Here is a 27,764-nt window from a genome sequence, read left to right on the forward strand (position 1 = left end):
TTCGAGAAGGAGATGAAGGACGACGACTGGAATTTTCTCGATAGCATATTGCAAAAGAAGAGTAATCGTATTAATAGTGTTTACTAATGAAGTCACTTTCACTCGAGTGAGTACCAGTAACAATTGTGTTTTTGGGAACGCAGCCACCGTCCTCCGAACATCCGCACTTGCTCTGTGTTCTCTGCTACGGAGTACACAGCATCATCCTGGAGGAATTCTGCACATGCTAACCAAGCTGATGTAACCAAGCATGAGACAAGCCACATGCTCACAGGGTGTCTAAGCTCAACCCCGGTCAACAAGATCATTCCATTCATGGGTGCAGCACCTCCAGATATGAGAAGTAGCAGCAGAGAATAAAAAGAAGGAGCAAGAAATAGAGCTAAGGCATCCATTGTTCGGAACTCACGCCTATCCACCTCGACTGAAAACCAGATAGAGCTTCCTACTTACAGCAGCACCAATTCCAAGTTCAGCAGAAGCCTGCCAAACTGAGCTGCGGCGTACAAAGTCTCCTGGAGAATTACGGATAGGAAAAGAGAAGCCACGATCAGGCTACCATCTCCAATACAGGAAGTGAAAGACCCTCAACAGGTTGAGAACAGGGTTGACAATGTGAAAGACTGATCTGAAGAAGTGGGGTATCACTGATGAATTTTGCGAATGGGGGCAAGGCTGGGCTCTGAAAATTTACTGGTCGGTAGCAATCTGAGCGAAATCTGTGACATTCAGTTGAAGCGTACGGCTGTGCCTTTCTGACTGCTGAACTCATAAAGTGTACAATTCTCTTTAATTATACCGGTAAAGTCACGAAAGACGTGCAGAAAGAGTATCAATGAGGTTCTGGAGGGTACCTACAGTCATGTGGAGGAATGCCAGCTCCAGTGTCTTGGGCAGCAGCGCTAGATATCTCGGTTGAGGATCCATGATGGGAAAAGCCAACAGATTCTCGATTGGGTTTTAATCCGGGGAGTTTGGTGATCAGGGGTGGTTGGTTGGTTTGGGGAAGGAGACCAGACAGCGTGGTCATCGGATTAGGGAAGGATTGGGAAGGAAGTCGGCCGTGCCCTTTCATAGGAACCATCCCGGCATTTGCCTGGAGTGATTCAGGGAAATCACGGGAAACCTAAACCAGGATGGCCGGACGCGGGATTGAACCGTCGTCCTCCCGAATGCGAGTCCAGTGTCTAACCACTGCGCCACCCCGCTCGGTGGGTGATCAGGGGAGTACAGTAAACTCATTCTGGTGTACATCGAACCACGTATGTACACTGCGAACAGTGCAACACGTTGCACATTCCTGGTGTAGATACCACCCTGCCGTGGAAAACAAGCCAGTTGTAGGAGTGGACATGATCCCCAAGGATAGATGTATACTTGTGTTGATCCATTGCGCTTTCCAGAATGACATAATCAACCAGGGAACGGTACGATAAGGTTCCCGAGATCATGACGCTCCCTTCTCCAACAGCAAGAAAGTAAATCCAAATCGAACGAGGTTGTTCAAGTACATGGAAGTACCAATAAAAATGCAGCCACTAGGCGTAAATATTACGACTTGGTTTGTCGGTCGCCAAAAGTGCAACACACTTCTGTTTGTGAGTGCGAGTGAGCTCAGCAGAAAACTGTTACACGAGTGAAGACCAACCGTGCTCCATTGCTCTCGAAACATGGTGTAGAAAGTGCTAAGGAAAATGCAACAACACGCTTCAAGGGTGTGACAAATTAGTTAAAACACTGATAGTGGTTGAGCAAATGTGACAGAACGGAAGAGCACTGACAACTCGTAAAGAGCAGAACCGATTTGGCCATCACGAGTGACGTCAAGAAGCACAGCCTCTCCTCGGCGCCATAAACAGTCCACCTCGCTATGCTAGTGTCAGTCGATCAGTAAAATCAATGACATTCACGTCGTCCGCACTCGATTCTCTGATTGTTGTGTGGCAACATCTTGTGTCTGAGATTATTCTAGTACCGCTCATATTCCTGCCAAGTTACGATATGACCACCGACCCGTAGCAGCAAATGATAGAAGCCATCCTCCACTACCGGCCGCTACTGATGAATAGAACAGAGGCCTACCAACACCTTTCGAGCTTGCACCACAATCTGCTCTGAACTCCAGCATAACTTGGGTCAGACAGCCTATCGAAAGCCAGGATCAGCATTCAACGCAACCTCAAGGCATCCGACATCGCGGTCCATCCTATAGGACAACATGGGCAGGGATGTGGGATGTACAGTGTACTCCCAGAACAGTGTGTGACACATGCATTGCGGTCACCGCATCCTCGATCAAAGCTTCCGAATGGGTACACGTTCCACACCACAGGCGACAACCCACTTACCAGAAGTCACTGCTGTGGGCGCACGGTTGATGCAGCGAGATGCGTCAGCCTGAGGCAGCCACTGGGTTCAGCAGATTCCTCGTCGGCTTGCTAAGCCGCCAGCCACTGCCGAAGACACGGCGACGAGTGCATTCAGAGAAATAAATGAAGATAGACAGCAGGGAGTGAGCAACCTCTACAACACAATGAAGAGGAAAAACATTTCTAGAAATATTTCATATGAATTCACTACTTCGGAAAGGGGCAGTATTGCAGAACAGGTTGTTAGGGGACTGACATATAATTTTCACATGACACTGGTTCATTATTTTACATTGTCAGAGCCGTAGAAGCGACGTTGTCCGCTGTGCTATGTTATTTAATCGTTTTTCGTTTGATGTCGTTTCCTTCAGGCAGCTCGCGGCCGATCTTGTTTATCTTCAGTTCATCCTTAATTTGTAACTCCTTTTTCGGTACTTTAATGAAGCAGTATTGACTTTGAATGTCTATATTTCTGGAATTATTAATAGTTAATAGTTATGAAGATGTAACGATCATGCTTCATTTAAGAGGCGATTTATTTTTTTCTGAATTTTATGTGAATGACGAAAGAGTGCGTAATATGGTGACACGTAGGACAATTTGTGTTGTGCATTGCTTGGAGGCCAGAGTGAGAGAACCTCACGAGGAATCAATCTGAGTGGTGGGAGGCGGCAAGAAAGCAAAAGTTTAAAGTTCACAGAAATTGTAAAAAGGGCATAAAAGTATCAAACCGAAATCCGATTAGAGAGTCTCCCTCCCCCCCCCCCCCCCTCTCTCCCTCTCTCTCTCTCTCTCTCTCTCTCTCTGTGGGTGATGGGGCGTCTGGAGTGATTCCAAATAGTACAGAACGAAATCTATTGAAAGGAAGGAGCAGAAGCGAGCCAGATCCGCTGAGAAGTACATCCAATAGCCGGACGCCGTGTGGCATCACGAACGGTAAGCGGAGGCAAGGGCATCGAGAAACGGGGCCAGGACGTAATGAGTGTCTGGCGTGTTCCCTCGTGAGCGTGTAAAATAGTGTCGGGGCATTAACTTGATTAAATGCTGCCGAATACAGATGGATGACGTAGTACAAGTGCATTAATTCTTGAAAATGTGTGCAACAAACTTATGAGAAGACGGAAACCTGTGAGTCGATAATGTACACGCTGACGCGATATGGCAAAAGTGAGATCAATGGCTCTCTTGACCGAGAACCATTTTGGGTGATTAAGACTTTAATTGTGGGTGGTATGCTGTTGTTACAGAGGTAATATTCACGCACGAAAATTCGCTGAAAATAACGCGTGGCTCCTTCATCACAACATTCGACAGACCCATTCGACATATATTCTTGCTGTACTGAAGTGAAGCTGTACAGTAGCCTCAATAAAATTGATTCAAAGAGAGGAAATTATTTTGTCCCTGCCACAAACTTTACTCCCTTGTCTTCCAAGAATATCCAAACGATTTTCAGTCCAAAATCACATTTCTAGCACACAGGTAAAGACGAAAGGTAGGAATTCGGAAGATGGGCCCTGCTGCGGCTGCCGACGTCGAGAAGGCGCCGCCTACGAGATCTTATGTAAGTAGCATGTGTATGTTTTCTTATTGGCATCGTTACGTAGCGCTCTGTATGAATATTACTGGCTGTGCTGTGTGCAGTCTGCGGCTAGTTTACATTGTTGTCTGCCATTGTAGTGTTGGGCAGCTTGATGTGAACAACGCGTAGCGTTGCGCAGTTGGAGGCGAGCCGCCAACAGTGGTGGATGTGAGGAAGTGAGATGGCCGATTTTTGAGAATGGATAATCTGGAGGTGTGTCCATCAGAAACAGTACATTTGTAAGAATGGATGTCATGAACTGCTTATATATTATGACTATTAAGGTAAATACATTGTTTGTTCTCTATTAAAATCTTTCATTTGCAAACTATGCCTATCAGCAGTTAGTGCGTTCCGTAGTTTGAATCTTTTATTTAGCTGGCAGTAGTGGCGCTCGCTGTATTGCAGTAGTTCGAGTAACTAAGACTTTTGTGAGGTAAGTGATTTGTGAAACCTATAGGTTAATTTAATCAGGGCCATTCTCTTGTAGGGATTACTGAAAGTCAGATTGCGTTGCGCTAAACAAATATTCTGTGTCAGTTTAAGCACAGTCATGTATAATTTTTCTAAGGGGACGTTTCACTTAGAGCAGTGCTCTGAGCAACCACCAAATGCCCGTTCAGTGCCCTATGAGACCGTACTGTGTCAACTCTGGGAGCATAAATAGTAAGTTTCACGTGACTTACGATTCGAAACTACAGCTCTAGTTACATTCTGTATCAGGTACTTCAGCTAACAAGCAGTTCACTCACTTTAGTTGGGGGCCCATTACAAAAGATAACCACTACTAATTCTGCTTCTTTTGGAAACTCTTGACCACTGGAGCACAGCAATTGTAATAGAAGTACGAAGGGAAACCAAATAAAAATTTGGAGTAAGAATTAAAATTCAGGAAGAGGAAATAGAAACTTTGAGGTTTGCCGATGACACTGTAATTCTGTCATAGACAGAACGAAATTAGAGGAGCGGTTGAAGGGAATGTACAGTGTCTTGAAAGTAGGACATAAGATCAACATTAACAAAAGGATAACAATGATAATGGAATGCAGTCGAATTAAATCGTTGATGCTTTGAGAATCAGATTAGGAAACGAGACAGTAAAGGCAGTAGATGAATTTTGCTGTTTGGGCAGCAAAATAACTGATGATGTCCCAAGTAAGAAGGACATAAAATGAAGGCTGGCAACAGCAAGAAAATCGTTTCTGAAGAAGAGAAATTTGTTAATATCGAATTTAGTGCTAGGCAGTCTGTTCTGAAGACATTTTTATGTAGTGTAGCCATGTATGGAAGTAACACTTTGACGATAAATAGTTTAGACAAGAGAAGAATAGTAGCTTTTGAAATGTGTTACTACAGAAGGACGCTGAAAATTAGATGGGTAGATTACGTAAGTAATAAGGAGGTAGAGAACAGAATTGGGGAGACAAGAAATTTGTTGCACAACTTGACTACAGGACACATTCCGAGACATCAAGGGGTCACCAGTTTAATATTGGAGGGAAGTGGAGGGGGCGGGGGGGGGGGGGGGGTAAGAATCGTAGAGGACGACGAAGAGATGAATACAGTAAGCAGATTCAGAATGACGTAGATTGCAGTAGTTATTCGGAAGTGAAAAGGCTTGCACAGTTTAGAGTGGCAAGCAGACATGCATCAAACCAGTCTTCGGACTGATGACCGCAACAACAAAACACAATAGTAAAATAATAGCATACCTGTCGCTCCAAACTCTCCAGATTGGGAATCTGTCTTCTGGTGTAACAGGAACACTGTTACTTTTAACTTGCTGTACTTCATAAATAATCGTCATTTCCACACAGTAAAAGCAAGTCTTCGGTTGCAAAAAGTACTGCCACACATTTGAACTTCGTTTTGACATTAAAAAGCGAAGCTATCCTCACCTTGAAGGTTGATTTGCACACCACAGGACATTAGTAAGGATGGTCATGTTGCCTTTAGTATGCATTCACCTTCTTCCCAGTTTAGAACTAACTTACTCACCTTAAGATAAAGTCCGTACCACGGAGAAGCTTCTTGACATTTTTCACACTAACATATCATTGTCAGAGGTGAACGAAAAGAATCCTAGAATCCACTTTGGATCGGAGCCTACCTTTTTGAATCTGAACCCTGGCATATAACCACTGAGCCACAGAACCATAACTATGGCCTCTCTCTTCTATAGTCTTCTCACAAAAAATGCTATTCTAAGCAGCGCATAAAGTGTGCGACAACACCTACCGTAAAAGTCCATTCTTTCTTTTTTGTGAAATGACTACGAACGTTTTTACTTTCATCTATAGTTATACTACACTTGAGAATCGAGTTTTCCAAGATTGCTTGTAATTCTTTTTATTACTATTACCGGTTTCGGAAGACCTAAGCTGTCATCATCGGATCTCATAACATTATTAGATGTGCATTATTTCTACAACACTGGAAGTCACATATAGTGATGTTGCGTCAAATCGTAATAAAAAGTGGGCAGAGACACCAGCATGTCACAAATAAAATACCACACAATTAAATCATACAACATGTTGTGCCGATGTCCCAGCTGGGAGACAGGAACCACAAGCGATTGTTAATTATTGTAAGGCCCATACGTGGGGTATCACTATCAAGGATCTGATACAAATAGCGTGTTTATTTTAACTGAAAAACGACTCATGAGATCACAAAAAAATTATAACAACTTGTTTCTGTTGGAGGGGGACATTTAACGATACCACACTTGATCCGCCGCCCCAACCCGTTCGTCGTTGGGGAGGAGAGGGGTGGTGGAGGACAGCTTTGAAATCTTCAGAGGGAACCCCCGTTTTTTATTGCAGATTACGATTCTACGGTAAAATCTACATACGTTTTGTCCGAAGCATTTTCTTCGTTTCGCCACAGATGGCGCTGTAATCGGAGGAATAGAAATGGGTACACAATCACAATTTACGACATGCTACTCAATGGCCCTTGAATATCGAATGGCACATGGGACCCCACCTCCATGCTACGAGGATAGGTCAGGTCAGTATTTAAAAACGTGGAAATCCCATTCGCAGCACTGTATTCCTATGACATCTCCAACATGGGACTACTCGAGGCGCCACGTATATTTTTACGAGATATTGAAAATAAAACTGTAAGTTTAGACACTTAAATAATAGGTAGGTTTCTTTTGGGTCGATTTCATACGTCCTTTACGTGCAGCACGGTGATTGAGGCGTTTTGACGGCTTTGATTCGGCTGAAATAGTTTCCGACTGGCATTCCAAGTAAAGCATTGTTTTGTTACGCTATGTTGTTGTTTCTGTATGTCTCGTAATGTTTCAGATCGAGCGCCAACTTTGTCAGCTACTCCATCTTCACTATCCTCGTCTGCAGACGAACAAATGGCGATAATTTTGTCATCATAAATCAGTTAAATCCAGCATCACTGTGATTTATTTCCTTAACGCCTATGTCTGAGCGGTGGTGGTTGGTGGTTGTTGGGATGTTTAAGGGGGACTAAACAGCGAAGGTCATCAGTCCCCCAATGTCTGAGCGTTCTGGGATGTTAAACTTCCTAACACCATTGAAATTCAAACAGCAATAATGTCTTTCAGCAAATGTCCTTTATCCATTCCACGCGGTGTATCTAATATTTTTGGCACGACCGCTAGTATCTTCTTTTTCTTGATGCCATTTCTCGCCGGCCGCTGTGGCCGCGCAACCGCTACGGTCGCAGGTTCGAATCCTACCTCGGGCATGGATGTGTGTGATGTCCTTAGGTTAGATAGGTTTAAATAGCTCTAAATTCTAGGGGACTGATGACCTCAGATGTTAAGTCCCATAGTGCTTAGAGCCATTTGAATCATTTGTCATTTCTCGCCCACAACAAACAGGGGCATTACAGCACAGTATAGCTCAGTGTTGGCTTGTACCAGGTTCGGTGTATGGCGGTCGGCTCATTTTCATTCAATGATTTTCATCGTCGACTGTTGCCGTTATTCCTTTCAGAGGTGTTAATGTACTAAAACAAACGATCTGGGTGATCCGGAAATCGTGATTAATGGAAATGGAAATGCCGTGTGGCTAGGGCTTCACGTCGGGTAGACCGTTCGCCTGGTGCAAGTCTTTCGAGTTGACACCACTACGGCGACTTGCATGTCGATGGGCAAGAAATGATGATGATAAGGACAACACAACAGCCAGTCCCTGAGCGGAGAAAATCTCCGACCCAGTCGGGAATCGAACCCGGGCCGTTAGGCATGGCATTCCGTCGGGCTGACCACTCAGCTACCAGGGGCAGACATCGTGATTAATGACAAGCGAGATTTCACAGTATTCTAAATCTTGTATCATCCTTACTATCCCCTGTCTAACAACCGACTTAACTTATTATGTGCGCAATATCGGGCGTCTTTTTGAGGTTACACTATTATTTAAGTTTTACACGGCACCCATCCTCGTTGTTAATCCCTAAATTTATTTCCTACACTGGACCGACAGGACCCTGCTGTTCCACTCACCTGTTCTGATAGTCGACTGTGACGGCGACAGAGCCGTTGTGGACGCGGTCGAAAGCGTAGCGGCAGCCGTCAGTGGAGAGGGTCTTGGTGGCGAAGCGGATGTCGCCGCTCGCCTGGTACGCCTGACCGCCCAGGATCAGCCACGACATCACCGCTACGCTGGTCAAGCCGCCCGCCAGAGCTCCCTGCGCATACATCGCTAACTGAAGAAGTTGTTATTGCGTGCCAACTACCCAGCCATGCGTTCTTCGTCTCTTACACTAAGATCAGCAAGACTGAAAAGAAAGCAGAGCTTTATTCAAAACATTTTCTAAGTTGTCAACAAAAAGCCAGATGCTGACACGTGAATATTTGTGCCATTGTAGTCTTTCGCGGTGGTAGGCGTGAATTAAATTGATTCTTGTAGGGAGGCGGGAGCGAAAGTTTCAAACGTGGCGCCAGCCCTTGTCACCATCTGACGTCATCGGTCCTGCGGCATACTGGAGCTGCTACGAGCTGCCCAACTCGCCTTTCCGCGCATGATCGACCTTCACTGGAAGGTTACAGACGCTTTAGTCGCGCTTTTGTAAGCGCGAAACTGTGCCAGTCCCGGTAGTCAGTTGTCTTTTATTGCTGACGACGATGACGGAGACAGCTGTCGAAAGCTCGAGTGTTTTATTTGAAGTTATTTGGCTTGTAAATTTTATTCAGGTATGAATATTAACGAACCGTCAATTTAAAACATTGATGCAAAATACTAACAGGAATTATTTACAGAAGAATCAAAAGGTTGGTAAATGTCGACCTCAGGTCAGTTCACTTGGATTCCGAGAAATGCAAGAACAAGAAAGCGATACTGGCACTACAGCTTAGCGTAGAAGTCATTTATAGCATCTGTAGATTTAGAGAACGTGTTTGATAATGTTGACTGTAATACGAGGGTTGTCCAGAAAGTAAGTTCCGATCGGTCACGAAATGGGCACCACAGTGAAAACCCGATGAAGCTTTGCACAGATGTATTGGGTAGCGTCTGTAGTATGACCGTCGATCGCATCAAGACGCTCTTTTCAGTTGTGTGCGCACTGTGAGCGAGTAAAGGTGACTAGAACAACGATGTCTCCCGACAAGAGGACCCGCTAAGAGGCCACACCTTAACGGATGCAACTCACCTAACACAACTGCCACGCACTTCCTTCTCCATGGCAGTTCTCAGCCGCACTATGCAGGAGCAGTGAAGACGCTCCCGCAGCCTTTTCGTTGGGAAATGTTCGGTCACCCACAACACAGCCCTAATTGGTTCGACCTGAGTATCATCTCTGTTCACATGAAACGCTGGATACGAAGACAACACTTGGGCGCAGGCTACGCGCTTTAGACCAGCGTAGAGAATTATCGGAAAGCACAGGGGGCTGCCTTCTATGATGATGGTGTTGGAAATTTGATATGACGCTCCGACAAATGTCTAAGTCGGAACGGCGACTATGTGGAGAAGTATCTGGGAAGTGTAGCTAACTCTTGCAAATACTATGTTTCTGATTTTCACTGTGATTTCCATTGTGCGACCGATCGGAACTTACTTTCTGAACAGCCCTCGTATTTCTTTTCCAGTTGCTGTTCCCGTTTGTCTACAAGTTCGGCATTGTTATACAGATTTTCTCAATGTAACTGCATTTGGTGGCCAGATGCTCTTCCTGAATCCACCAATGCCCCAAAAAGAATTTCCTTTTCCTCATCTATCTGTATACAGTGTAGATCTCGTGTTTAAGTGTTTCAACGTTGTCTAAATGTTTGCATAAAGTGTAACTGAGACACAAAGTGGTTACCAGCGCAGTATTTACCGAGTTGTATGTGATAACTCACCTAAAAACGACACCCAGTCTGGCTGACTCACCAGCCCACGAGATGGATTCGATCCAGGGCTGCTCTATGTCCTTATGTCACAACGGCAGCGCGTTTTAGCGCACGCAGCTACTCATGCAGGCAGATTATAAAATCTTCGAAATTCTGAAGACAGCACATACTTCCCTCCACTACCCAATTAACTACTCCTCGATGCTTCAGGATGTGCCCTATCAGCCTTTCGTTCCTTGCAGTCATGTTATACCATATAACTCCTTTCTCTGCAATCAGATTTAATATATTTCCGTTAGGGCAAGGTAACCTAAATGTGATACAAAATCACAAAATTCGTATGTGTCTTTGAAAGAAAGGATTAACTGTAAGGAAAAAATTTAGATGTTAGTGAATATAAGTTGATTTGAAACGGCAATCTATTTAACTTTTCATAGTTAACGAATGTAGACTAGAAAAAATAAAGACAGTGTATCACTTTTCGGACTGAAATTCTTAAATATGATACGCCTTGTCCAAAATATGATACACATGTAATATTGTTATATAGTGTACATTGTAGATATAAGATTGAGGTCTTAAAAATGAGGTCGAGACCACACAAAACGATAAATACGTATAACTGCGGTTTTTTGTCTTGGGGGGGGGGGGGGGGGGTGCGGATGGGGAGGGATATTTATAAGAAATTTGTGGCGTGAAACGTACATTGGAGAGACCTATTGAAATTCTTTACTCGTTTTTCCTATTTTTAATTGTATAAAGTTAACTATTTACAGTTATACTTAATACAGTGACGCTGATACAAAAATAAGTGATGCGCGAAGAGAATCACTATCTTATACGTTTTTTGATGAACATCAACAGGTCTGCACGAAGTAAGTTTCTCGTTAGATACTTTCCACACCTGAAGCAACTTGAGATATAGGCAACTGTCCTATCACATCTCTGTTATTAATAACAGAAATGTCTTTTTCATTTAACCTCTAGCTTATCGACCGTATTTGGTCAGAAAGTACGACAGAGCGGAAGTGAGTTGCAACATAGCCAGCCGCAGGCACGCAAGTGTTATGCGTTGCGAAGCGAAACACAGCCCTCAGGCGGTGCCAAGCAGAGCCAGCTGGGTGCTGTACAGCAACAGCCAATGCTCCAATACTCTAATGGAAGGGCGGAAGCCTTTTCTCACTTGCCACCACAGAAGTGTTTAGAGCACGTGTCTTAAGCCCTGAATGAACATAGTCTGGAGCGTATAAGCACTCAGTTATTCGTGTACTAAAATATTCTCATCTCAGTATCACAGCCTGCACCACGAGCCTATGGCACCTGGTATGACATCCACTGTTTGATCACGGGACAGGGCGGTGTGCGCTGTATCACGAAAGCAGCCGCCACTAGAGCAGAGAGCTGCTCGCTCGCTGGAGTGAAGTCACGGCCACCCTCATGGAACGGTCAGCTGCACTGCTGCACTGTCGTCACGGTCACAGCCAGACGGTGGTATTCGAGTGACGCCGTGCTTGGCCCCGCTCTTTGCACTGTCAGCGATGCTGGACGTCTATTGTTTCACATGAGAGGCAACTGGACACCTTCACCAAGCTGTTCCTGACCTACTACAGCCGAGGGCTGGAAAGAAGAAGTTAATTAAACAAATCTACTGTTGTCCTCACATCTCATTTGACTCTCCATGGGTGACAATCCCTGGATCATCTAACAACCTGAAAGACTCTTTCGTTTATTTACACAGAATTTAGAGACATAATTTCTAGGTCGTTTTCCAGTATTATTTATGTGGTGCAGACATATCTGTAGCTGTATGAATTCCTCCTTCATCCGATAAATTTAGCCAAGATGTAACTCTTCCACCAACATATAACGGATTTGTCAATAAAATAGGATCTACTGTCGGTTCTCCAAAGAGATCGACATCATCCACGCTACTGTCACTCATCAAAGAGATGTCTGCATCTTTTATGTGCGCTTTCCACACCTTTGCTCATAGGTATAGCCTTCTGACTGTCCTGAGTTTGGCTTATTCCTTTTCTGATTGGAGGGTTTTCTTTTCCAGCAGTGAAATTACTGCTGAAAGTTTCGTCTCTGCCGGTTGGATTGCTGTCGTATGGTAAGGGTGGCAACTCATGGTACACCGCTGTGAGGCTGGGGGCTGGGACACAGGCGACATTCACTTTTGGGCATGGAGCGTATCATACTAAGGATTATACTGACTGCTTAGTAATTATCTCCATACAATAAATACGACAATAATGAATAATTCAACAAATAGCGCGAAGTTAGTTTTTTGTGCACGTAACACGAATTTGGCGCTACTGAGTCAACACTTGCATAAGTGTGGCGAGCGTTGTAGAGCTGCGTGCAAATTTATTTTCATCCTGAAAGTGCTGTTTGTAAAAATTATTTTTACTGCCAAATTGAAGCTGATAATGGAAAAATTATGACAAACTATTCCTAAACAGTGGTATCATAACTAACAGTAGGAACATTTATGATAGGTATGGTTGTCTTATGAACAAACTGGGGTATCATTTTTTGGAAAGTTTTGCCTGTATCAGTGGCAGAACACGCTACCCTACTTATCCAGTTTATGTGCCTAATTTTCAGCATTCTTTTGTAGCACTATATTTCACAGGCTATTATTCTCTTCAGGTCTGTACCGTTTATTGTCCACGTTTCAATAGCGTAGGCCCTTCGGTATCATAAATGATGTATGAATCGTAGGCGGACTTTCAGGGAAGAAATATCTGGATACGAGGATGTTCGATAAATCAATTTTTTGACGATGCGTCACTGTAGAATGGTGGTGCTTTTATAATATCATAATTTCGTATATATGAATATAAGGAAATTTTCCAGAATGAGATTTTCACTCTGCAGCGGAGTGTGCGCTGATGTGAAACTTCCTGGCAGATTAAAACTGTGTGCCCGACCGAGACTCGAGGCAAAGGTCCCGAGTTCGAGTCTCGGTCGGGCACACAGTTTTAATCTGCCAGGAAGTTTCATAAGGAAATTTTGTTTGCTCCGTCCACCAGAAGACATGGAGGGCGTTCAAAGGGAAAAAATTTAATCTTTAACTTATCTGAAAACAAATTTAATTCCAAGTTCCAATAAAATATTTGTTACTGGGTGAAATATGATAGAGTGAACTGGAGGAAAACAGAGAAAGTATTACAGCTTCCATGTCGTGTTTTTGTGTTATTGTTACTGCCCTCGTATGACAGATGATGTCAAGAACTAGGAACATCCACTGGGAAGCAGAACAGAAGAGAAAGCCAAACCTCCATAGTGGACAGCTATTACTTTTATATCACGTATTCTAAATCATGATTAAGGGGACGACACGCACATGCACTAGACAGAGTCAACTTCTGCCACACTATGTGATTCTACATAACCTTCTGAAGAAGATAGTTTTAAAACTCTGAAAACCATGGTCAGTGTTTAATAAACCTGTATTTTGAAACTCATCTACCACTTCGTGTTGCGCGGCCGATGATCTGCAGCACGGCAGACCCTGTGCGTCTGACAAACAGAAGTATGTGGCTGGTGATGAAGGCGCAGCTGCGTCTTATAGTGCTTCAACGAGAAGCACACATAGTTATTTCTTCATACGATGGACGTGAGAAACTGAGTGATAAGTATAATCTAATCCTCCTCAACCTGCACATCAACGAACGAAGCAGTGAGTAAAATAAAAGATATGTTCAGAAGTGAGATTAAAATTCAGTGCAAAAGGACATCACTGATGATGTACTATCCTGTGTTGAAATGGCGAAGAATTATGAAACCTGTTGCATGGAATCTACTATGAAACGAGCGCAGAATATGATTTGGGAACAAACTAAAGAAAAACGAAAATAATGACAGTTAACACTTGCGAGATTAGCGACAAACTTAACAATAAAATTTGGAACCACTTAGTAGGTGTGGCTTACTCGCAAGCAAAATAATGCATGCCGAGCAGAGCATGTATGACATAAAAAGCAGACTAGCACAGGCAAAGAAGGCATTTCTCCCTAAAATAAATCTACTAGTATCAAACATATGCCTCAATTTAACGAAAAAATTTCTGGTTATGTAAGGCTGGATCACAGCATTGTATGGGAGTGAATCATAGCCTGTGGATAAATCGGAAAATAAGATTGTCGAAGCGTTTGAGGTTTGGTGTTATAAAATAGTTAGGTGCAGTGATAAGATAAGAATGGTCCTTCTCAGAATAGGCAAGGAAAGGAATACATTAAATATACCGACTAGAAGAAAATGGGTCTGAGCACTATGGGACTGAACATCTGAGGTCATCAGTCCCCTAGAACTTAGAACTACTTAAACCTAACTAACCTAAGGACATCACACAAATCCATGCCCGAGGCAGGATTCGAACCTGCGACCGTATCGGTCGCACGGTTCCAGACTTAAGCGCCTAGAAGCGCTCGGCCACACCGGCCGGCCTAAGACTAGAAGAAGAAGTGTGATAATGAGATATATAGATGAGAGAGCCACAGTGGGCAAAATCTCTAGGGCAAGACAGTAGAATATAATAAATAATCGACGGCATTGAATGTAAGTACTACTCTGCTGTGACAAGGTCCACACAGGGGAGGAAGCTGTGTCAGACCACGTGAAACCAGACAGAAGACTTGCGACTCAAAAGTTGTGTGGCAGTGTGGCTTCTGGAACGAAGGTTCATTGTTCTAGTGCGCCAAGGGAACTGATAAGACTTCTGGGAACCCTCGTCCCGTCTGACACATGATGGTTTCACACATCTTAGGCCGTTGCAAGTGAATGTCGCCCATCCACTTCACCAGTTCTGGGACAGATAATGGCATTACATCCTTCAGGGGCAATAGGAATCAAGTTCCTCTGCCCTCCCTACTTTTTTTTTATTAGAATTGAATGAGAATCGTCGTTAAAGGTCTGTACACCATAGTGAAAGGAACACAGTTGTTTGGGATCAGGTATTAGGTGCTTATTTCATAAGTAAGGATAAAAATTTTAATATCAGATTAATTAACAATAATTTTTCTCAAGCCCCTCGCCTCCTCCTTTTATTACTTTTTCATTCTTATTCCAGACCTCATAGTGAGAGAATGTAGCAGGGGTATCCTACTTAGAAAGTGGCTGGCAATATGACTATGATGGTTGCCATAAGATACTTTGGCATAACACTATGTGACTGACATGAATGAGACCATGATATTTTCTGTAAGCACTCCCACCTCCCAGCGCTATATACTACAATTTTTCCAATTTTCCAAAAATACCCAAGCTTTCATTCCAAAATATTCTAAAATAATTTTCGCAGTGATAAAATCTAATCGCAACTGTTCAATGAGTTTCGTACCCATCATCTTCATGTGAAGTACACGTTTTAAATGTGTGCTACATAGTCCAGAATATAGATCTATGACTCCAAAACTTCACACAGCATGCCTGCACTCATAACATCCGAGTACCGGTGTCATCAAGCAAACTTAAGGATTGTAGGGGGACATAGTATAAGTTGGACCGAACTGGGAAGCTAGAACAAGCAGCTGACTAACTTCTTGAGTGCAGAAGAAGAAAAAGTTTTAAGTGAACCATCTAAGAATTTACGCTCGAGTGTGTTGTCTTCCATCAGCATCACATATTAACCGTTGTGGGGCTATCATGATATTGGCAGTTGCCTGGGTGAGACATAATGTACGCTGGGAGAGACATCTAACAGTAAAAAGATAGTGATGCTTATACTTTAATAAATATATGCTTTAATAAATATAAGCTGCTAAATTTTCTCCATAAGTAGGTATTTTGGAGATATAGAGATGAAGTATTTGTACAAAACAAAATCAGATTGACTGTTGTAATATGCAGGTATGACTGCTGATCTCAGACTGCGGGTCACAGTCATCAAAAACGTTGCAATATATTGGGGCTATGTATTATGTTTTGCTTTAGGATATTATTCTCCACAATACCATGAAATATAGTTATTACCAAGTTATCATTTTTCCCACAAACAGTCTTACTCCACAGGTCTCAGGAAAGAAGATCAATGTGTCAAACAGATTTAAACTGCACCATATTAAACAAAACTGTAAAATGGAGGAGAGAACTAAAACTGGAGTATATGGTGAAAATAACTGCCATAACGGGAGGATATAGACTGCTACTGAAAAAGAGCAGGCCAGCTATGCTAAGCAATGTATAATTAGAGTTTCAGCTACAAGGCTTATTTGATCATTGCTCTGGAATGCTATTAATCCATCTTTCCTAATACTCTCGCCATTAACAAATGTATCATTAAAACTACAGCTTTGAGAATTTAGTTAATTTGTTTTAGTAACTGTACTGAGTGGACTATTACCACCTAATTGTGCCATAGATCGTAAGAAAAAATTACTATAAACTGTTATTGTTCTTACACTGTTATTTCACAGATATTAACATATAGAGCATATATAGGAGGAGAAATGCAGTACTATTCTATTACAGTACTGCTAGAAACAATAATTACCGAAAAATAACTTGAAGTCAGTATCTGGAGTAATCTAAACGGGGACGACTACATAAAGAAAATGTAGGTGCCTTGCTGAGCTATATCTTAAGGAAACGTAATTAATCCACGAAAGAAGTGGTTTACAAAATAATATTCGATGACTGCTTCACATACTGGTTCTAAATAAATGTAACCTGTTATGTATACATAGGAGAAGAAATCCAGTGCCGTTGTTTTACACGACTGCTGAGAACAGTCAGTACTGTAAAACACACAGGAGTAAGCAGACAGAGCGATCTAAAGTGGAATGGCTATATAATGCAACAGCAGATCCCTGGCACAGACAAGTCTTAAGGAAATATAATCCATTCAAGAAAGAAGTGGTTAAGAAAACCGAGAATCCAAAAATCGTCTTAATTGGTTGGCTGTGACTGATCTGTGAAGCAGGAACATAAATATACACTGTCCGGTTACATTAACGTGACCACCTGTCAAAATCCTGAATACCATGTTTTGGAATATGGACCACCGCAATACGTACAGGAAGAGAGTCAATGGCGTTGTGGAAAATACCAACAGGTATGTGGAGCCATGCCATCTTCAGTGCCATGGCCAGCTGTGCTAGGTTTCTCAGTTGAGGATCCATGGCATGAACAACCCCATCGAGGTTGTCCCACACATTCTCGATTATCTGGGGAATTTAGTGGCCAGGGGAGTATGGTAAACTCATAATGGTGCTCTTCATACCGTGCTTGTAAATTGCAAGATGTGTGACAAATTGCATTGTCCTAAGATAGATGTCATTGTCCCGAGCAAAAACACACTGTATGTAGAGGTGTACATGTTCCCCAAGGATAGATGCAATCCCGGGTTCGATTCCCGGCGGGGTCAGGGATTTTCACCTGCCTCGAGATGACTGGGTGTTTGTGTTGTCCTCATCATTTCATCATCATCCAGGAAAGTGGCGAAATTGGACTGAGCAAAGATTGGGTAATTGTACGGGCGCTGATAACCACGCAGTTGAGCGCTCCACAAACCAAACATCATCATCATCACGATAGATGCAAAACGTATTTGTGTTAATATATTGAGCATTTCAGAATGACGAGATCGCCAGGCGGTGCTATGGAAACGTTCCGCAAACTGTGACGCTGTTCTCCCAGCCTGGACCCTTATGGTGATTGTTGTAGGGTCTTTTTACATCTGAATGATGAAGCATAAAACGTGATTCTTCTGAAAAGGTCGCTTCTCGCCACTCACTGGACGTCTAGTTGCGGTATTTCCGCGGAAATTCCAGTCTTCATCGCTGATGAACAGCAATTAGCGTGAATGCATGAACCAGGTGCTGATCCGCGCTGGCCCCAGCTTATGCATTAGTTTAAACCTTGACTGTTACTCTGCGTTTGGTTTGCTGCTGTTATGCCGTGGTTCTTCCTCTTTTTACGTGTAGCAACAGCGGTGTGTATCTATATTCGCACCTTGTGCTATCTTTAGTCTGATTCTTATAGTTTCCAGCTAGCCGGTGTGCGGCAGTCGGTCGGTTGGTGAGGATCAGCCAGGAAATATCCGCGCGGCGCAGTGGGCCGGGCCCACTGGCGGTCTCTACAGTGTCCGAGGGTGTGGGAGCTGTTCCGATTGCTACGAGGTTACTGGCTCACCGACCCAGGACATCAAACTTGAGTGGTGATTTAATTAGCGAAGCCAGTCTGTTCACATAGTGCCGTTTGTTTTCATGGTTGGCTGTTGTGGGTATTCCCTTGATCTACAGCGAGTGTTCGAGTTGGAGAAAGTTTGGCCACCATCTGGTAGAGTTTAACTGTATTTTGGTTATTTGAAGTCCAAGTGCACCAGCGGAATTTTATGTCTTGTGGCCGTGAGTGTTCCAGTTACCTGCCCTGGCCGCTGACGTAAAATTCAGGTAGTGTCGTTTCCTCACTGTGTAGTTGCTGTCCAACACGTGTGTGTAGTTTTGACAGCTTATGCATACTTGGGTGTGGGCGGCTACGCCTTTTACATTTTGGCTTTGGAGTCCCTTGTGCACTGGTCAGGTGGAAAGCAAGTCGTCTTGTCGGTGGGTCCATTGACTGTCTCTTGGTTAGGTTGCCGGCGGATCGGATATAGTTGGGCCGACTATCTGTTTTCCCTAAGCGAATGTTAATATTGCAAGTGCAGACAGACCTCCGGAAACTTCTGAGCGTCGCTGGCTGTACTGCCTTCTCTTATTGATGTTTGATTGTGTATTTTAATGGCTCATAGCCGATGGTTTGAATTTGTATGCTTTTAGTTGGGTTTTAAATAATGGGCCTTCAGCCGTTTTAATTTTGAAAGTTCCTTACTTGTCAAATATTTTTTTATAAAGCTTTGGGCCTTCTGCCTTTTGAAAATTCATTGTAGTTGTGTTTTTCGATCATGGGCTTTCAGCCGTCTTAAAATTAAAATTCCTTACTTGTTAAGTCTTAGATTGTTTGGGCCTTCAGCCTCATTTAAAATATTTTTGGATAAAGCTTTGAGCCTTCTGCCTTTTGAAAATTTATTGTAGCTGTCTTTTCAATCACGGGCCTTCAGCCGTCTTAAAATTTAAATTCCTTACTTGTTAAATCGTAGATTGCTTGGGCCTTCAGCCTCGTTTTAAAAAAATTACTTAACGATAAAACCTTGGACTTTCTGCCTTGTAAAAATTTATTGTACTTGTGTTTTGAATCATGGGTCTTCAGCCATTTTAAAAGTAAAATTCCTAATTGTTAAGTCTTAGATTGTTTGGGCCTTCAGCCTCCATTTTTTAGAATTATTTAAGGAGAAAACTTTGGGCCTTCTGCCTTTGAAAATTTATTGTAGTTGTGTTTTTAAATCGTGAGCCTTCAGCCGCTTTAAAATTAAAATTCCTTACTTGCCAAATCTTAGATTGTTTGGGCCTTCAGCCTCATTTGAAATACTATCTAAGGATAAAATCTTGCGTTTTGAGCCTTTTGCAAATTTATTGTAGTTGTGTTTTAAACCATGGGACTTCAACCGTTCTAAAAATTAAAGAGGTTGTGCCCTTAAGCCATAAGATTGTGTGACATATTCAGTCGATAGTTGAGCTCGGAAATTTGCGCCGTAATGTTTGGGCAACTAAATAAAGTTATATTTGTTCGAGTGTAACTGACAGCCGCTCAGTTTTGGCCCCTTTCCACAATTCCAACTACCTGTTCTGTCCTGCGGATTTAACTAGGAGTTTCAGGTGCCTGCTGTGGAGACACTACACAGTAATATTCGCTGAACGGTCGTTGAGGAATCACTGTTGGAATCCCCTCGGTCAGTTGCTCAACAGTTGTACGTCTATTCGCTCCGTAACTGTGGCTCACCCCTGTCGTCCATGGCCCGTGGTTCACCACAGTTTCCTGGCCCCACTTTTGGATGGGACCATTCTGCTCTGCATATTACGCTTTAGCCCCGGTGGCACGCGAACAATGTATAAACTTAGCTGTTTTGGAAACGCTTCCACCCTTTGTCCAAATGCCACTGAACATCTCCTTTTGAATGACAGATAAATTATTCCATTTCTACAACACGACAACAACTACATTGTTCTCCACGTTCCCTTGACATGTTTTATATATCCTCCACTGCTAGAGCTGCTACTTGCCATCTGTGAGTGATTATTGCACGTTGATGTCGAAATAGCCGGTGGTCACATGAATGTGGTTGTACTGTGTAAATAATACAGTGGTGAGTGCTGGAAGCTCCAGCCATCTTCATCGATGTAGCAATCATAGGAATAAGATAAAAGGGATCAGGGCACGTACAGGAACAAAAAGATAATCATTTTTGCCTCGACCAGTACTTGTGTGGAATAGGAACGAAAGTAGATAATACTGTTACGATGTATCCGTGCACTAAACAGTGGCTTGCGAAATGCGTATTTGGATGTAGGCCGTTCGCAGATGATGCTGTTCCCTATAAGAGGTATGCAACGCCAGGAGGCTGTAGCGCTGTACAGTAAGACCTGCAGAGGTTTGACGAGTGGTGCAGAGAATGGGAGTTGGAGCTGAAAGTAAATAAATGTAAGGTACAGTATATAAGTAGGTGAAAAGATCTGCTACTCTTGTTTTACAATACTGAGTACAAATTACTAGAAATAGTAGCAACCGCAAAATATGTGAAAGTATCCATCCGCACCGACCTAGAGTTGAATGACCACGTGAGACAAATAGTAGTAAAAAGCCGGTGCCAGGCTGATAGGGATCTTATCCACGAAAGAAGCAGTTTCCAAAACATTTATTCGACCGGTTTGTACTTCTCATGAGTCTGGGACCATTACCAGATCAAATTATTAGAAGATGTAGATATCTAACAAAGGACGAAGCGTTTTGTCAAAGGACTGTTTAGTCGTTGCAATATGCTAAAGCGACGCCTATGGTAGACACTGCAAGAGAGCCTTTATGAGAAATTTGGTCCTATTCAAATTTTTTATCTGAAGTTGATAAACATAAACGAGCAAAACAGGCGTTTCCATTCTAATTAACAAAGCTCTAAGCGCCTACACCAAGGACTGTGCGTTTTTATGTGAAAGGATTGTCAGAATTACCATAACTTCTAGGTCCCTGGAGAGTGCTAGGTACGGCTTTTAGAATTGGCAGTAGAAGAATTATCGCACGGTCTTCCTCAAACACACGTTGCCTATGCTACAAGTCTCCTGAAGTACTAGCTATCCATTGTGTTTTGATGTCCATGTTAGTACATGTCGATCAAACGAATATCGCACTAGACTAATTTGGGGCCTGTCTGTCCAATGACCACCTAGCTTTAAAATCATTTTGTTCATAACGGGAAACAAAACAACGCTTTGCGTCTTCATTGCGCATAGCATTAAAGATGAACACTATTTTTTGGGATCACTACCGCTATAAACTGCAAAAACGAAATTGCAGATCTGAACCGAAACAGCAGAGGAAACGTACCAGATGAGAGATACTCTGATCGCTCCGATAGTATTATGGTATACAAATGAGCAAAAGTTATCCAAGAGTGAAGTGAGCAGATAATGTGTAAACACAACACACTAAACAATGTAATCACATGCTGTCAAACACGATTACACTATAATATGTGGTGGAAGACATCCCAGATCTATACTTTAATAGAGCCACTCTAGGAACATTCTAAGATATATGTGTATATATGTCACAGGGATAAATCACATATCAAAGTAATTATCAGGTCATTGCAGTCCCTATGCCCTTATAGTACCTATACGTTCCTACACTTCAAATCTGCAACCAAAGTGTGTACTATAGAGGAAGGAATAGCACGTCAGCATGCTTGAATGTCATTAACGTCTCATTTCGGGAAATGTCACCAACAATCAATAGACAAATTACAAAAAAATTATTAGAATGCTTGTTTTAAGATTGATGGCTCGCTGCCTACCTACACAGCAGTGTCCCAGCTGTCGCTCATTGTAGTGGCATTCTTGCTGGCGTGAAGAGGAAAGAGGTCTTATCTGGCTCTGCTGTGGTGGTCGGGGGGGGGGGGGGGGGGGGTGAGGGGAGGGGTTGGGAAAAGGAGGGGCAGGCAGTTAATTGTTTACACACGTATGAGCGCCACCGATTATCATCTGCCCATCCAAATTATTGCCCAGCCAAGAGGCATTACCCATGGTACTCACTCTCCAGTAGTGTAACTAAATTTGTCATAGGAGAACCACAGCTGCACCAACGATCTGAGGCAGTGCGATCTGGTGTGGACAAGTAGCACAGAGGCAGTACACAGTTTCGGAGTGGATCACAGGAGATTTTTTCTGCTTTTTTAAAGTAAAGTGCATATTTATACTACGCCTATATTAGCACAGTGGTGTTGGTAACAGCACAAGTATAGGAAATCAGCGTAATTTAGCAATATCTTTTGTGTGTACATACCTGTCTCTAGAAACGCTACTACTTGGGTTTTACTAATTTCTTGCCGTTATTTACGCATCTACTATAATCTTATAGTGTCAGACTCCTCTTAGGTGTTCTGATAGTGACGCCACAGTGTGTAAGCGACTGTTTTAAGACCCTAATAATCCACGGATAAGTTGCTTACAATGAACCATACATTTGGTATGTAGGAAGAGTGTATTTTTAAAAGAATGCACTGTAGTGACTGTTAAAACATTTACATGTGTATCTTTGCATGGCGATCTTGAAAAGTGAATATTTGGAATACTAGGAGAAAATCTTCAAAACAGCAACAAAATTGCCATTAACGGTAAAAAGTTGCCTGTAAACGGTAAAAGCAATGGAAGGTAGTACTAAACTGAAGTGTCAATGTCAAAGATCCTGGGCAGCCATGAGATTGTATTTGGGTTATAAATTATAGTAACTAAAATAAGAGACATAAATATAGAGGCAGCCATATTTTGACAGTGATCATTGAATTATATTAAGTAAGATAAGTGGAATAACATACTGGGTTATTAATTTATAGTAATTAAGATACGGGTGAAATAAATTTAAGCGAGAAGCTAACTGGGTAATAAATTGTAGGTGACATATGCCCCTATATGTTAACCCATAGAATAACACCCCCTTTCAATTTTCTGTTATTTTTACACCACCCAACTGACCTACAGGAGTGGCGACAGAGAGGATATAAAAGGATAGAGGGGGCAGGTTGCAACTCACAAGTCGTCAGATGTATAGAAATTTGGACGTAAATAAATAAATGTTAAGAGCATTGGTGCACAGTTTGTTTACATTAGCGTTATAAATTACACTTCCGTATAGATAACTTAAGAGACTATGTGCAGGGTTTGTTACAGAAGGGCCAAGATTAAGTGACGTCTTTATTTATAGAGGGGCCACAGCGAAGTAGGTGATTTGCTTAGATTAGAGTCTTAAATTACACTAGCATAAACATAACAGAGATATCACTGTTTACAAAAGGAGGTGAGGCCCCTTTGTCTCATCTGCTTCTGACGTAGGAAAATTGCACGCCATTGGGTTCATATTCCCACAGCCCCACTATTGTTTTATGTTCCTAGTTGGTCAATACAAAGATAAAAAAATCTGAACTTAGGTTATTTTCTGGAAAAACCACTTTGGGCAATACAAGTCTGCTTTCCTTTGGGATTTGCCTATTTATGAATTGTGTTTTATACGGTTTCCATTACTTTACCGTATGACAGCATCTGGTAATGGTGACTACTTCTGTGAATCTGTGAGTTAGTTACATAAGCAAGTGATCTTATTTTGTGAGGTTCTACACCATCCTACACCATCTCTTACCTTTGTGTTGATCCACGGGAAGAACATTCCAGCTGTAAACAAGGCCAAGGATGGTCCATTGGTCATTGAACTAAGAGACATGGACATCTGAAAGAGGATTGCCCAAAAATAAGTCAAATGTATTACACGCAATATATATATTATATATATATATATATATATATATATATATATATATATATTGTGAATCTGAAAATCAGCTTCATAAGTACATATAATCGTAAATTGTTTTAAAGACAGACACTTTGGCTTTCTTGTTTTCCACTGAAAGTGTTTAAGCTTAAAATCGCGTCGGTAACTTAGTCTCACAGTGTAAAATGATTAAAACAATACCAGTAACATTCAAAAGTATGACTTACGTATTTAGATACGATCACCTGTTATACAGTGAACCAAAAATTATTGATATGATACGTCTATCTACGGTTTTTTATTATAATTAGGCTGTTTATGAGTGTAGGTGAAACTGGAAACATATGTAGACATTTAAAATTTAATGAACAGTTATGAAGAAAATACGAAGAAAGGAAACGTTTTGCATTGTATTTTAGGAGATATGCATCGGAATCATTCCTGATGATGTGTGATCTGAGGCTTTCCCGGCCTATATGCTGCTTCCATGGTCTCGGGTGTACTGCCAGATCCGATCGTCGAAATTCCATCATATTTCGCCGGACAACCAATCCGCCATTATCAGGTGATACTAACAGAAAAAATTGTCTGCTGCGGGCTCCAGATATTTACACCTGCCGGTTCAGAGTTCAGTTCTCTTATGTCCTGCGCCGTACTTGGGGGTGGAGAACAAATTCGGCTACAACGGTGGAGGGGAAAGTCTCACTTGCCTTCCGCCCGCCGTCCCTATCGCATCTCACGTCTAGGTGTCACGCTTTGTTTTGATGGAAGACGAAGGATGACGAAACAGGAGAGGCTTTTGAGAATGCTACCGCGACACTGCAATAACGTCTCAATACATAGGTTGCCACGACATTTACTAATCCAAATCTAAATGAGGAAGATCTTTTTTTATTATAGTCAGTCATATACTGGAACCTGTCTAAACTTACTAACCACAATAACAATTGCAGAATGTAACATATAGTAGTATGTAAGAGGTCCATGATTAAGGAATTTGTTGCTAGCGCACTCGAGCAGACGTAATTGCTCACGCGCTGCCTGCGATATGTAAGCTATGAGAGAATCTGAGACCAAAGAGCAGTGTTGTATGCAGTAGGAACTGTGTAGCAGTAAGTTGTTGCTAGCGAGCAGTCTGGTGTATCGTGCTGGCTGGGCCGGTCGTGGTGCAGCGATGGCGGAGCCTGAGCGTTATAGTATAAGGTAAAAGCAGCCTCGCGCATATCTAGTAATGTTATGTGAACTCCCATGTAAATCTTTTAAAAAAATGTCCTAATAATAATCTTTGTCATATAAAGTAATTTCTAACAAGCATTCATTTCAATTTAAAGAATTTACTAATTTCTCCAATCCATGATCATTCCGATTGTTGCAAAAAAAAAAATCAGTTGCTTCCTTTCATAAATGACAAATCTATAGGCCAGCATTGCACAGAGCTGTGCCGGAAAAAGCTATTGTAAGAGCAGATGGTTGGCGACTTTATTGGGGTAAGAATTTTTACTTTTTTTATTCAGAATGATCTTACAGGGCCATGACGCAGCACTGCTGTCGTCCAAAATTTACCAGGTTACTGAATTTTTTTTTTTTTTATTACGAGGTTTAGGAATTTTTCTGTTTCGAGTTTACATTAAATGAGAAAAGAATTGTGTGGGTACATTAAATGGGAAACAAATTTTGTGTGGAGGTTAAATGTGAATGAATTTCTGTAGGGAGGTTACACTAAATTACAATCACATTCATTATTCATATTATTATTTATTAATTTTTTTGTGTGGAGTTTACACTTGGCGACAACCGGCCAGGATCGTATTTCTTTGTGAATCTCTGAGAAGTAGTCATATATCTGCTCTTATTTACTTAAATGTAGTTTGCATCTGGCGCAACGCATTCCCTAATTTGTCACTCTTTCTTTCACAGACCATCGGCAATTTATTTCTCTTTGTTGTAATTGTGTTTGTTCCATTTTTTGCTTTGCCTTTGTTTCATTTTGTGCTTAATTTTGATTTGTGAAAAATGCCGCGAAAAACTCTTAACAGTACATCGCGATGTGCAATGAGTGATATAGCCGACTCGAATAATTTGACCGATAATACTTGCGACACTCAGTGTCTTAATGATAGTCCTCCATTTACAGACAATCAGTGCGTACCGATCACTAGTAATGATTTTAATTCTAATGATGAGCAAACAAATTCAATTATGTCCACAGTAAATGTAACAATTGATGACGCGGCGCGTTCCGATACAATGAACGCTGCTCAGTTTGACACACCCGGTTTGCAAAATTTGAATTGTGAACAAATTATTGTTTCTAACGAAGGTGAACAATGTACTCAAAGTACGTCAGATTTATTTGATTCCGATTTAGCGACCAACAGTGCTCATCCGATGGGCAAACCTTTTTGTGAATCACAGAATGACCAAATGGTTATACAAAACGTGACACATACAGATACATCATTACACAGCACAGAGAATACAGCAGCTAATTTTGGCATGGATCGAGTTATAGCATTAATGCTACAACTTAATGAAAATCTCAAACAGTCTAAGAAAGAACAAGACAACAATTACAAACAACTTAATGAAAAACTAGACAACAATTCCAAACAGTCGAGTAAAAACAAGACAGGTCGATCGAACAAATTAATGAGAATTTTAAACAGATTACTGAACAGATTGCAGCCGTTGCCGTGCAATGTCATGATACTAAAGAACAATTATGTGAGGAAATTAAGGCTTGTGCTAGGAATAGTAGTGAAGAAATCAGATCTGTGGCTCAAGAATTAAATAATACACATGCAGCCACAACTAAATTACTTAGAGATGAAATTAGTGCAGTCGCTAAATAATGTTCTGAAAACGCAACACAGTTGCGCGACGAGTTTAAATTAATGTCAGCAGAACTTTCGCGCACACTGGATGCAAAAGTAGACGCTAAATTTGACCAACAGAACAGCCAAATTGCGAACGTTTTAATCACCACCTACAAAACAGTGAAACGCGTTACCGTAAATTTATACAGGAACAGAATAAAGTAAAGCGACAAGTCATGGAAACAATTACTGCACAGAGACAGGAAGATAAGCGTAAATTGTTTACGAAAGCAAAAACATACGTAGACAACAATATTGCTACAGTATCAGACGAAATTAATTCTATCAAACAGTTGAACACCGAATTACATGATGAAATCTCTGATCTTAAAACAAAAACAGACACACACACAGTAGACTTTCAGACAGTGACCGACGGACTTGAACAATTAGAACTAATACAGGATCCCGATGCCATCAAAGCAGACGTCAAGAAATTAAACAAAACCACACGTAAAAAAAACAAGAACAAATTAATGCTTGCGATACTAAAAACCATGATCAGGTAAATGTTCTGACTGAAAAATATGATGAATTGGCCAGTCGTATTGACGTTATCGAAAGTAATAATGACACCAAATCAGACGATACGTCACCAGTTTCGTTTAATCAAACACCCGAATTCCAAAATTTACAGCAGACGATCAGTGAGATAGGTTCGTCCAATAATACATTACGTAGAAAATTGTCATCTTTACAGCACGAAGTGACGGAGATGAAAAATGTTTCAGCCTCTAACACGGCACAGC

General features: G+C 41.9%; 1 protein-coding gene across 1 annotated transcript in view; it reads right to left on the reverse strand.

Annotated features, from left to right (window-relative positions):
* LOC126092259 (sodium-coupled monocarboxylate transporter 1-like) overlaps positions 1 to 27,764 on the reverse strand; it is a 196,587-nt gene that overhangs the window by 15,109 nt on the left and 153,714 nt on the right. The window contains exons 12-13 of the mRNA XM_049907769.1: positions 24,008 to 24,094; positions 8,450 to 8,634 (exon numbers count right to left, since the gene is read on the reverse strand). Of these exons, the coding sequence (XP_049763726.1) occupies positions 8,450 to 8,634; positions 24,008 to 24,094 (272 nt within the window). The remainder of the gene's footprint in view (positions 1 to 8,449; positions 8,635 to 24,007; positions 24,095 to 27,764) is intronic.

The sequence above is a fragment of the Schistocerca cancellata genome, chromosome 7 (genome assembly GCF_023864275.1).
Source record: "Schistocerca cancellata isolate TAMUIC-IGC-003103 chromosome 7, iqSchCanc2.1, whole genome shotgun sequence".
Taxonomy (NCBI): Eukaryota; Metazoa; Arthropoda; class Insecta; order Orthoptera; family Acrididae; genus Schistocerca; species Schistocerca cancellata.